Source organism: Haliotis rufescens, unplaced genomic scaffold (assembly GCF_023055435.1).
Source record: "Haliotis rufescens isolate VD_foot unplaced genomic scaffold, xgHalRufe1.0.p SCAF_26, whole genome shotgun sequence".
NCBI lineage: Eukaryota > Metazoa > Mollusca > Gastropoda > Lepetellida > Haliotidae > Haliotis > Haliotis rufescens.
Window position 1 is genome coordinate 5,217,255 of NW_025963957.1, and position 13,267 is coordinate 5,230,521.

A 13,267-nucleotide genomic window follows, 5' to 3' on the forward strand; every position below is an offset into this window, starting at 1 on the left:
GGGTACAGTGTCGCTGTTCAGCCCACTATTTGTAAGTGGAAGGTTAAGAATGAAACATCTGTAATTTGCTGATCCACGTAGCGACTCTAACTTCGTCCGATAATAGAAACGAACACACAGCGTGAGCCTTTCAAAGTGTCATTAACAAGGCTGTGTTGTGCTGAGTTGAGTTGTGTTGAGTTGTGTTGTGTTGTGTTGTGTTGTGTTGTGTTGTGTTGTGTTGTGCTGAGTTGTGTTGTGTTGTGATGTTACCCCATGCCATTACACTTCCACCCCCAAACTGACCACTTTGAGTAAAGCAAGCGTCGCTACAACATTCTCCTGTATGCCTGTATACTCTTGCACGACCATCAGAGCAGTCCAGATGAAACCTGGTAACTCGTGAGACTGTTCGAAATATGCCTCTGATCGCGAAGCAGTGAATGGTGTCACTGGATGAAAGAGTAAGATTAACACATTGTGTTGTCTTCTCCCCAGGTAAATAGACCGCCTCCGTGGTCTAGTGGTAGAGCGTCCGCCGGGAGAACGGAAGGTCCGGGGTTCGATCCCCGTCCGCGTCATACGAAAAGACTGCGACACTTTATCTCAGTGAGCTAGCACTATTAATCGGCATCAGTCCGGACTAGTACAAGCAGCCACACAAACACACACACACGTACATGCACGTCGCTATATAAGTGCAATAATCTTGGACGCGACGTTAAACTCAATTTCTCCCTCACTCACCCCAGGTAAATAAGAATGACATATAAGTGTACACTGATCAAAAGACAAGAGCAATGTAGGTTGGTCAGTGGAATCTGGCGCATTATAAAGTGAGTTTTTATATTATCATTATTAGCATTATTATTATTGTTCTTAAAGGTATGTGAAAGTCTTCATGTGTATACACATTGTGACCTTTGGTTATAATTGATAACAACGCTATGAAGCTCCTCACATCGCCATCACACATCCAATACGTGTAGAGAGTAGGACCCATGATAACATTATCATATGTTCAGTGTCAGTAGAACGCAAGTGGACCAAAGCATCACACTGAAACTATGGCGGGCACCCCCGGTGACAAAAACAACATTGCTGATGGGATTCTCTCTGTAATTGTCGTGGGATGTGGTAAGTTGAGTGAGCGAGTGAGTGAGTTAGTGGGATTCTCCCTGTAATTGTCTTGGGATGAGTTGAGTGAGTGAGTGAGTGAGTGAGTGAGTGAGTTTTACACTTCGATTACCCTTTCTGCTGCTTTGTCCATCACATTTAAGAATGTCAGTGATGCTGAAAATATGTTTTATGTCATATTACATTGATACGTTTATGTTATTCGTGGCATACAAGCAAATAATAGTTTGTTTTGGTTTTTTTAAAATAATTTTATTTCAATTCAGTAGACATAAATGTAACCTTGGTACATGAGGTATATATACGTGTAGCAATTCATAGAATCTTAAAACATGGTCAGATATGGGTGTGTACATATATTGATTGACTTAGAAATAATAATAAGTAGGCTGATAATTTCTTCCATTTTCTGTCGAATCTATTAATACTGTTATGTTTCAATGCGATAATTTTTTTCTATTTTACATTTATCTTTCAATATTTTTATGAAATAAAAGGAAAGCAAAATGGTGTTTTCTTAATGCTGGACTGGTGAATGTATTTTTTTGCAAGAAGAATTATATGGTTGAAAAGGTAGTTGTTTTTGTTGTAGCTAAATAACTATATGAATATCATATGCAAGTTTCCCGTTTAGATATATTTCAATTTCTAACCAAAATTCCCTTACAAAAACGCATTCAACTTACACATGGTATACGTTTTCAGATTCAGAGACACAAAATGAGTATATATCATCATCCTTTAACTTCATTTTCAGTCATTCCTTTTTGGTATATAGAACTCTATTTATGAATCTGTACGTGAAGTCTATTAGTTTAACATCATTGGTACACATTCTACAATTAGAGGAAACATTATTCCATAAAATGCCTTGAAAATGCCCCATTTATCATACATCAGAGGAAAGTTAGTTGTAGCTATAAGTTTATCATAAAATATTCTGAAGCCCTTTGTTCTTATCAACAAGTCTCTAAAAATGTTATTTATGTATAAATTAGCTATGATACAAAATCTGCCATTTATTGCTTTTTTCAAGGATTTAGGGATATTTAGCATTACTCTGTTGTAGTCAAGTAAAGTACCTTTAATTTGAAATTTGTTTTGTAATTCTTCAAATGTTAAAAATCTGCTGTTGCTACATAAATCTTTTAAACTATAAATACCTTTCTAAAACCGATGTTTTAGAATGAAATTATTTTTAAATTTGTGATTGAACCATATTGTCTCTGATAAAACTTCTTCAATACTTTATTTGTTAACTTTATGTTTTATGAAATAATTACCCCAAATATTCAATATATCCCCCCAAAAGGGATTTTTCAAAGTAATGAACTTATCAATAATTGCTCCCAAAAGAAATATCTGTTTTGATTGAAAGTTATTTGATGTTGACAAAGTCGGTTTTTGTAAACTCCTTAAAAATGATAATTTCAAAGAATCAATTAATTTGCGTATATCCATCATGAAAGAGCCAGAGTCTTAATTACTGTGATTTTACCTATTAATGTTAGATGTCTTTTTTCAGCCTCCCACTAATCTATTAATATGTTCGAGTCTTGCATTTATTACCCATAGATAATGTAATGTGGGATTAAATATTAATTCCCAAGCCTTCAAAGTTTCCCTCATGCCAGTCTAGTATTATGACTTCCTGCAAAATAATAGTTACTGAATATCATTTCTTTAGTAAATTAGTTGACAATGTATCAATTTCTCTTTGGAAAATTGCTTCCAAATCGAAAGAAAAACTATAATAATGTATGAAGTCTACCGTTTGTTAGCTCACAATTCGAATACATTTTACATCCGATCTGCGTTGATGTCACTGTATTATTTACCTTGTCAATCGACTTTTTATAACGTGTTTCAAAACCAACTGTCGTTGAATTTCCCCCTGTGCTGCAACAACATCCAGGTAGGCAAATATCAACCTACTGATATCATATCTACAGCTTTCAGTAAAGCTCCTAGCATGACCCAGAAAACAGGGTGATATTCGTGCACACATCGATGTTATCAACACCAACAAATGGTTTATCTAAATTATCTGTGTACTGACAGTACGTGACTGACGTACCCTCCTCCCACAGGTACAATCAGATAACCTAAAACACCTGTATAGTGATTGTACGTGACTGACGTACCCTCCTCCCACAGGTACACATCAGATTACCTAAACACCTGTGTAGTGACAGAATGTGACTGACGTACCCTCCTCCCACAGATACACATCAGATAACCTAAAACACCTGTATAGTGACAGTACGTGACTGACGTACCCTCCTCCCACAGATACACATCAGACAACCTAAAACACCTGTATAGTGACAGTACGTGGCCGACGTACCCTCCTCCCACAGGTACACATCAGATAATGTAAAACACCTGTGTAGTGACAGTACGTGACTGACGTACCCTCCTCCCACAGGTACACATCAGATAACCTAAAACACCTGTATAGTGACAGTACGTGACTGACGTACCCTTCTCCCACAGGTACACATCAGATAACCAAAAACACCTGTATAGTTACAGTACGTGACTAACGTACCTTCCCCCCACAGGTACACATCAGGTTACCTAAAACACCTGTGTAGTGACAGTACGTGACTGACGTACCTTCCCCCCACAGGTACACATCAGGTTACCTAAAACACCTGTGTAGTGACAGTACGTGACTGACGTACCCTCCTCCCACAGGTACACATCAGATAACCTAAAACACCTGTATAGTGACAGTCCGTGACTGACGTACCTTCCCCCCACAGGTACACATCAGGTTACCTAAAACACCTGTGTAGTGTCAGTACGTGACTGACGTACCTTCCCCCTACAGGTACACATCAGATAATGTAAAACACCTGTGTAGTGACAGTACGTGACTGACGTACCCTCCTCCCACAGGTACACATCAGATAACCTAAAACACCTGTGTAGTGACAGTACGTGACTGACGTACCCTCCTCCCACAGGTACACATCAGATAATGTAAAACTCCTGTATAGTGACAGTCCGTGACTGACGTACCCTCCTCCCACAGGTACCGTCAGATTACCTAAAACACCTGTTTAGTGACAGTACGTGACTGACGTACCTTCTTCCCACAGGTACCGTCAGATAATCTAAAACTCCTGTATAGTGACAGTACGTGACTGACGTACCTTCCTCGCACAGGTACCGTCATATAACCTAAAACACCTAAAACACCCGAGACCACACAGGCGGAGTCGTCTAGCAACGGTTCTTCTGCCGACTGGATGTCCAAGGCTGTTTGCGGATGATGACGTCACAGTTAGGAATCTGGACCTCAGGGGAAGCACCTGTACATACCGGTCTTCCTGTGGGGTCGTGACCTTGGGTCTTCCACTCCTCGGCCTGTCTGCAGTACTGCCAGTTCGTCTGTGACGTGTGACAAGGCACGGAGACCATACAGGCGGAGACGTCCAGCAACGATCCTTCTGCTTACTGGATGTTCAAGGCTCTTTTCGGATGATGGCGTCACAGTTAGAAATTTGGACATTAGGTGAAGCCCGTAAACATTGGCTTTCTTGTGGGGTCTTCCACTCCTCGGCCTGTCTGCAGTACTGCCAGTTCGCCTGTGACGTGTGACAAGTCTGGCGATGGTGCACTTGAAGCAGCCCATGATCCTGGCGTCGCACCCATTTGTAACATACCGATGGCTCTCTCCCTCTGCTCTTCTCTGAGGCATGTTCGTTGTTTTAAACGGTTTCATGTGATGAAAGAGTACAATCCTGCTCATCTTTGACACCAGAACTTCATACGGGTAACTTTGAGCACATTTTGCATTTTTCAGTGATTCACTTTCCTCGAAAATCACGTGAAACACATGCACATGTTCACAGGAATTAGGTAAGTTGCATTCCGGCTATGTGTTCCCAACTGTTTTCGTGCAGTTTGGCAAATTTGTTGAAAACTGACGAACATTATTCATTTGGTGGCGTTTCTTTTGCCCGCTAGTTTATATAAGCTGTAGAAGGATCACGATGGGTACATGGGGTTTTCTGCGTCTCGCGTTAGGTTTTATACCACGAAGCGGAGGGACCACTAGGGACGCATTAAACCCCGTGTATCCCGAGTGACCATTATCCCTACCATTATTTATTTTATGGTGTATCTTTTGCCCGCTTGTTTATGAATAAATGTATCAGTACATATACATGTATGTGTGTGTTCAGATGTCTCTGGTTCCAGGCAGCTGTTGGAAGACAAGGCCACACGTTCCCGACACACGTGGAAACTGAAGCAGTGATTGATTGGTCAACACGCCCCGTCTACCGATATGCTCATTTTTGGAAACCAAGATACCCATAACATTAGATATTTTGTTATCCTTGGTAATAGTTCATACACGACTTTCAATACATTTCAGGCATCGCGTTCAGCGCTCTGCTTGGTGTCATAATGAGAGAATTACTTTCGCTGGAAGATCTACCCTCTGACGAAAGTACCGTGAGCATGTTATCAACGATGCCGATATGGGCTGTCGGATTTGCGGTATGTTGGCTTGTTTTCCTAATATAATTTTAATAATGTCTTGTATCTTATATTACTGTCAAACAACGTTAGAGTAATAGTGTTTTTGAGTGTCGGTTACTCATTGTTAAGAAAATAAATGTTTTTATGTAATGCATATAATGCATGTTGAGTGAGTGTTTACCGTCTGAAGAAGACTTCCCAGTAACGTGATGGCGGCGTTCCCTTAACGTGATGTGGGTAAAAACGTTGTAAATCTCCGACCCGAAAATATAAATTTACTTAGTCCAGTTTTAACTGCTAAAATTCTAACTCTGAAGATTATTCTTCAAAATGTTACTTTTGAAGTTATTATATGTATAATTCCAGTACATGGTACCTGGGCTCATGGGACTTGTCGCCTCATTGGTGAAAGCAAAGGGAATGGTAAGCAAGATCTTCGCATCATTTTTCTTATACAGAGAGACTCACTTGCAGGTACTATCACATGCTGGTACTATTTATTTTGAAAACTGACTGCTGAATGTATCATAGTGTATAAAGGATATAACATCCATACGATATTATTTATCTGACTGTGTGAGGTCAGGAAAGATAACATACCATGTATAGTTGTCTCCCTTTGATATTTCATTCCGATGTTGCATTGAGTGAGTTAGTTTAACGCCGCTTTTAACAGTATACAGTTATATCGCGTCGTGTCAGCTAATTGTGGGGGAAAAAGCCCAAAGTGATGCTGGTCTCAGACGTTTAACACTTTGAAGAAAGCCACGAGCACTGGTATGGTGCTGACAAACCTAGAAACTTAATCGGGGCGAACCGGGATTCGAACCCACAATCATAGGTTTTTTGGCGGGCCCATGTGACGCAACTCTGCACAGCGAATCGCTGCGCCTTAAGCGACCCGTGCCCCCTGTAGCATTGAGACATATCAACAGTGATACACGGTGCTGCTGCTTCAGGCTTTCAAAGTGTAAGAAATGTAACATTGAGATTCTGCAGAGAAACATTTGTCTGTGTCTTTATATAGAAGGCTGTGATAATAAATATTGACATGAAATTAAGAATTGCAACTGCAATCGGTTGGTTGCATGTAAATGTTGCTCCGTATTTCGCAACTGCTGACTCATGCATATTTCTACTCCAGTACATCACACATATGGTGTTTTGTATCATCACCCTACTGGTCATGGGGGTCTTCTTCATCATAGGGATCCTCAGTATTGCTGCCATTGCTGAGATTGGTGTAAATGGACCTGGATGCATGTATGTAACAATATATTTTATTATACCTCCATCTCAGAATGGTGAGATCTGATTGGTCCACGTGATCTTGATAATATGTATCCCGCCTTGGAGTAAAATAAATGTCTCAGCATTAGAATAAAACTCTTATGCCCCGCCACGAGGAAGACAGGCTGCACGTGGATTTCTGAGAGGCAAAAAGACGCACGTTTCTTTCGAGTCACTTGAATGAAAGTCATGTGACATAGAACAAGTTGTCCTTCGCCAAATGGAACAGCTGTTTTCTATCAATTTTGAATTTGTTTTAATTATTTACAATGTCATATTAAAACATGTCGGTGAGATAAATTCGTGGCAGCAGGATCACTCGGGGTACATGGGGTATAAAACCTAACGCGAGACGCAGAAAACCCCATGTACCAATCGTGATCCTGCTACAACTTATATAAACTAGCGGGCAAAACAAACGCCACCAAATAAATAATGGTCGTCAGTTTTCAACAAATTTGCCAAACTGCACGAAAACAGTTGGGAACACATACATGTAGCTGGAATGAACATGTGCACGTGCTTCGCGTAATTTTTCGGGAAAAGAGAATTAAATCACTAAAAAATGAAAAATGCGCACAAGGTTGCCCGTATGGAATTCTGGTTTAAAACATGAGCAGTATTATACTCTCTCATCACATGAAACCGTTTAAAACGACGAACATGCCTCGACTAACCGCAGAGCAGAGGGAGAGAGCCATCGGTATGTTGCAAATGGGAGCGACGCAGGAGCACGTTGCCATGATCATGTGCATCATCGCCAGACTTGTCACACGTCACAGGCGAACTGGCAGTACTGCAGACAGGCCCAGAAGTGGAACACCCCACAGGAAGATCGGTATTTACGGGTGCTTCACCTAATGTCCAAATTCCTAACTGTGACGCCATCATCCGAAAAGAGCATTGGACATCCAGTAAGCAGAAGGACCGTTGCTAGACGTCTCCGCCTGTATGGTCTCCGTGCCTATCGACCTTTCAAGGGCTTCACCTTAACGTTTCTACACCGACGTCCCAGACTGAGATGGGCCAGGACTGTCCATCAGTGGCAGTCGTTACATTGAGGAGGTTTTGCGGCCTGCGGTACTGCCTTTCCTGCAACGACACCCACGGACACTGTTTCAGCAGGGCAACGCCGCCCCTCATACAGCTCGAGTCACCAGCGACTTTCCGAACGCCAACAACGTGACCGTATTATAGTGGCCAGCCAGATCACCGGACCTGTCGCCCATAGAGCACATCTGGGACCAACTTGGACGCAGGATTCGGAAACGTCAACAGCCGCCATTGAAGATGGATACCTTGGCGATTGCCCTGCAGGAATTCGAACCCTAATCAGGATGTCAGGAGACTCGTGTAATCAGTTCGACGTCGTGTTAGGGCTTGCATCGTGGCTGGAGGGGGTCAGATCCGATACCGAGCCATGTGTGTAGCACGGGACTTTAAAAGACATCGACGCCGATTCTGCGGGTGTGATCGAATACTGGACAGTGGACCCAGCATGATCAACGTGTCTGCAGAACTTTAAGTACATGGATTTTGATCATGTCATTTTCAAATACCGTTTTTGAATAAATTTTTTTACAATATAATATCAACTGTTACTAAATTTTGCGTCTGTTTTGTTTTAGACCAGAAAATTGTTTGGTGGCGTTTCTTTTGTCCGTTAGTTTACTATGGGCTTGAAAAGTGCAAGTTATGAACGTCCCTCAAACATGGGAAAGTAGGCGCAAGACACCCAGTACTTCTGCAGGATAATAGGGGGGCACGAAAGCTCATTTAAATAACCAGAATCTACAAAGACTTGTTTTGTAGTGGAACACAACAAATATGTGTATTAGTTATACCTCTAGTAAGAATCTTGCATTTCCATTAATTTTGTTAGCCTGTACCACGTGACGAAACAATACATTTCAATGTATCAAATCATGTGACTGACTCTGATCTCGAATGTAGTCTCGTCACATGATTAGGATAGACCTGTAACGTGATTGTCTGGTTCGGACGTTTCACGGCGGTCTGACCACCTCAGGGGTCAGGTCCTGGGGTCCAATATTTCGCATATTGACCTCGTCAAGAGTAATTATTTGTATAATGTCAATGACATTGATATAAATAAAATATCAGCCTACATATATCTTGTGTATCATATCTCCATTGAGTGACGTCACAATTCCCATATCTTTTGTAACTTATCTCATACAGGATTTCAGTCGCGCATGAGCTTGAAATAACTTGAAATACCTTTTCTGATTGCCCTTTCTGCGGTGTGATGTACCCTGTGTGTGAGCCGTCGAACGAGGGGTACATAGGCTCACACGGGGTACATCACACCATGTACCCGTCCAGAACGGATGACAACGAATTTATCTTACAGTCATTCATTCAGGTTCGGGATAATTGTCCGCAGTTTAACTCAGCAAAACTCAAGCAGAAGACGCACGCGAAACAAGTTACTTTCCTTTACCCAATGCATTCGGATAAACATCGGTTCATTTCAACTGAACAATACTTATTCAGGATATACAAGTTACCTATATAAGATGTGTTCCTATTGAGTTCTCAGCGGGCAACATGGAAAATAATTTCCCGCTCAGAAGCTAGTATTTTAATGATAAACCTCCTTGTCTCAGTCAGGAATAAAGAATGTAATTTGATTGGTCGGCTTTTTTCATTCGCACCGTTCCCAAAATGAAGCTATATTTAAGAATTGGCCAGTGGTGTCTGTCGTCAAAGAAACATAATATAATCGAAGATTTAAAATGTCCTGTTAATAGTCAAACAGTTGGATATTTAATATCTTTTAACAAAATATGTTAAAATACATAAAGTGACCCCTGTGATTCCAGCACCCCGGGTAACGCGTGTGGAATCCCATCCAACATATATGCCATGTCTATCTCCGTGATAATCGTCAACGCACTCGGCTGGATCTTCACCCTCGTCACCACCATCCTGTCTGGGATCCTCGCATGTAGGAATGAGGTACGCCAGTTCCATGTATGGGTTGACTGATCTCTGCAGGTCGTGCGGCCGGGAGCAGAATCGACCTCAAACAGTACATGAAGCGTGTCACAAGACTAACTATATGGTTGTTTCTGAGGGACTGACTGTTTTAGGAGGGTTTATATATATTTATCTATTTATTTATCTATTTAAACTCACACAGTCACTCACTCACTCTATTTCATTTTATTTGAGGGGAGGGGTGCTGGGAATTTTGTTAATGGAAACTGCTTCAAGACATGCTGTTTTTTTCTGAAACAAACGAAAGTGAAACCGGAGGCAACGTGTTTTTCCAGTGTGATCGGGAAAAGATTAGATATCTTCCTCGAACACAATCACTGATTTACCGGGCAAGCCTTGATAAAGTACAGATCGCAGTGATGTGGCTGGAATATCGTTGATACTCACTTTGTTGCTGGATTCATATCCACCCTGCGATATTGACAAATATGCTTCCCTTTTCCCGTTACATCTGGCATTAACAAATCATATGTTGCTTTTTGTCCGTTACGTCAGATTTCTAGAGAAAAAATGCCGTCAACATCTGATAGAAAACAAAAACTGTTTTTGCGCGGTATTATTTTGGCTGCAACCGTTATATGCCAATCTTCTCATATCTTTGACATAGCTTGTACCATCATTACATTATTATATTTATTTTCTTGCAGAATAACCAGCGTTTTGTGTACATGCAGAATGTGCAACCATCCACGGTAACTGTGGCGTCAGCTAGCTCCTTTGGTAACCAAAACTACGTCACCGCTCCCATCAAATATTAGTCACAATAATGTCATGACGTAGACATTCCATCCAAGACATGCGTGCGAAAAACAAACTGACGAAGAATTACTTTTTGTCATTCCGTTTAATCTTTCCAATTGTTACAGGGTGTGATTACAAATGTGTTTTCAAAGCATACGCCATTAAGACATAAACTAGTATGGCTTTACATTATGACATAAACTAGTAAGACCTTACATTATGACATAAGCTAGCATGACCTTACATTGTGACATAAACTAACATGGCCTTACATTATGACATAAACTAGCATGACCGTACATTATGACATAAACTAGCATGACCGTACATTATGACATAAACTAGCATGACCGTACATTATGACATAAACTAGCATGACCGTACATTATGACATAAACTAGCATGACCGTACATTATGATATAAACTAGTATGACCTTACATTATGATATAAACTAGTAAGACCTTGCAGTGTGAAATAAACTAGCACGGCCTTACATTGTGACATAAACTAGTAAGGCCTTACATTTTGTCTGCTTGGTTTGCGGGTCCACAGATCCTAAAATTCGGAAATCCAGAGAAAAGAAAAAATCATAATGACGTTTTTTTAACATACCGCCGACGGTAAAGATCGCTCTGACAATAATATAGACAATGAAGTGCTGCTGCCAGATTTAGGTTTATAACATTCATAAAGATTCAAACCAGGCTAAGGTGTGTTTACTTTTTATCACCCCCCGATCCAAATCAAACTTTAAGACCATTACAAATATCCTGTACAACGTACTTTAAAAAGAAAAATCGTTTTCGACCTGCCGACCAAATCTTCACCTCCAACCAAAAGCTTAAGGTATGTCCTACGAGCCTCCATGGTAATTTAAGAACATTATTCGTGTTCTTGCCTTGACAGACCTATGCCATATACTGAATTTGCTGAGAGATTTTAATGCGTGATTGTCAGTTACAAAAATGGAATGATTTAAAAATAAACTGATTTATGATTGTCGCCTTGTTTGATACTATATTATAAAAGAAATGACAAAACCATTTCCGTTATCATAAAACATGTCTGCTAAAAGCAGAGTTTATTGTTTCGCGCATTAATATGTTCTGTGTGCATAACCTGCACTCTTGGACGGGCACAGTTCGTTGAACATTGAGCAAGTGGTTTAATATTTTAAACTAGCAATATTCCAGTTAGTATTTGCTAGACGGACAAGTGGATGATAGTATAATTGCAGGCTGCAAATGCTTGCATGGGTTACTTTGTTTTTCTCTGGACCAGGGGTCCTCAGTGACCTAACGGTGTAGATCGAATGCCCAGTGGAAATACCTTGTCCACATCCGATCTACGTGACGGTTAGAAACAGTCCGTTTTTTAAAAAGACGAGTGAGTGAGTTAGGTTTAGTGCCGCTTTGAACGAAATTTGAATTATTTCACAGCGTGTCAGCTTGATGTGAGAGGACATCTCTAAGTGGTGTATGTGTATGGTGTTTGGATTCGAACCCATGATCGTAGTTTTCTGGTACGTCAAGGAGACGCAGCTCTGCACGGCGAAAAGATGTCGGAGACGGGAATTAAATCAAATAGAAATGCAAAGTGTTTGTTTCTTGCTGTGAGAACACGTTTGGTTTATGAAAACCGAACACAGACAATAACGGAACATGAACTAATTTCTAAAGCAACAATGAAAGATTTGTTTAAATTTTAAGAAAAGGAACCCACATTGCCATTGCTACTTTGGTTTTAGAACTATTGGAGCCAACACAAGGACATCGGAGCTTGAAAAGGAGTATAACCATTTCGGCGCATGCGTAGAATAATTCACTAACAGCAGATGCGCACCATTAATTGAAATAAGCGACAACGCGATAGTGCCTTATTTTACACATGTTTAATGGGGCGACAATGCGATAACGCGACACACTGTGACAATGAAATAAATGTCTCGACGCATTGTCGCTATTTGGAAAAATAAAAAAAGATTATTAAAAGCGCGACAATGCGACAACGCGTCAATGCCATCAATTGCAAAAAAGTCGCGTTGTCGCATTGTCGCATTGTCGCACTTCAGTTAATTTTGACACTTTTTGCTAGTTTTTCTGTTGTTGGTAAGGGCAACAATGCGACTACGCGACAATGTCCCTTCTAGGATTCCATAGAAAAGTATATAATTGTTTTTAGTATGTGCATTCAAATTTAAAGTACCCTTGCATAAGATTGATGTTAATCACACTGGGAAGTAGTCACTGACACTAGCATCATTACAATCACTAGCATACCCAAACTCACATCTTGATTCTTTAGAAGGAACCGATAACCCGATTAACACCAGGTACAACAGACATACCTACAGGCAGACAGTTTATTTTGGTATGAATTCATATTATATGCCCTTCACATCACTGATTATTTCTGAAGCAACATATTTTATGTGCGCTTCGACAATATATATGTACATGTATATGCACTATATATAATTTATATTGTCGAAGCGTATCATTGGGATACTAAAAACTACATGAGGTTCATCTTCTAGTATTGTACACACGTTACACATCGTCTTAATGTCACCAACAGAACATTTGCACTCTTTGCCC

At 40.5% G+C, this 13,267-nt stretch overlaps 1 protein-coding gene across 1 annotated transcript; it reads left to right on the forward strand.

The window, feature by feature from the left end:
* Window positions 1-960: 960 nt before the first annotated feature.
* On the forward strand, window positions 961-11,669 carry LOC124147367. Its single transcript, XM_046518063.2, has 6 exons — window positions 961-1,116; window positions 5,507-5,631; window positions 5,980-6,036; window positions 6,758-6,876; window positions 9,750-9,885; window positions 10,575-11,669. Exons 1-6 carry the CDS (start codon window positions 1,047-1,049, stop codon window positions 10,683-10,685), a joined length of 618 nt encoding a protein of 205 aa, XP_046374019.1. The 5' UTR covers window positions 961-1,046; the 3' UTR covers window positions 10,686-11,669.
* The last annotated feature ends 1,598 nt before the right edge of the window (window positions 11,670-13,267 follow it).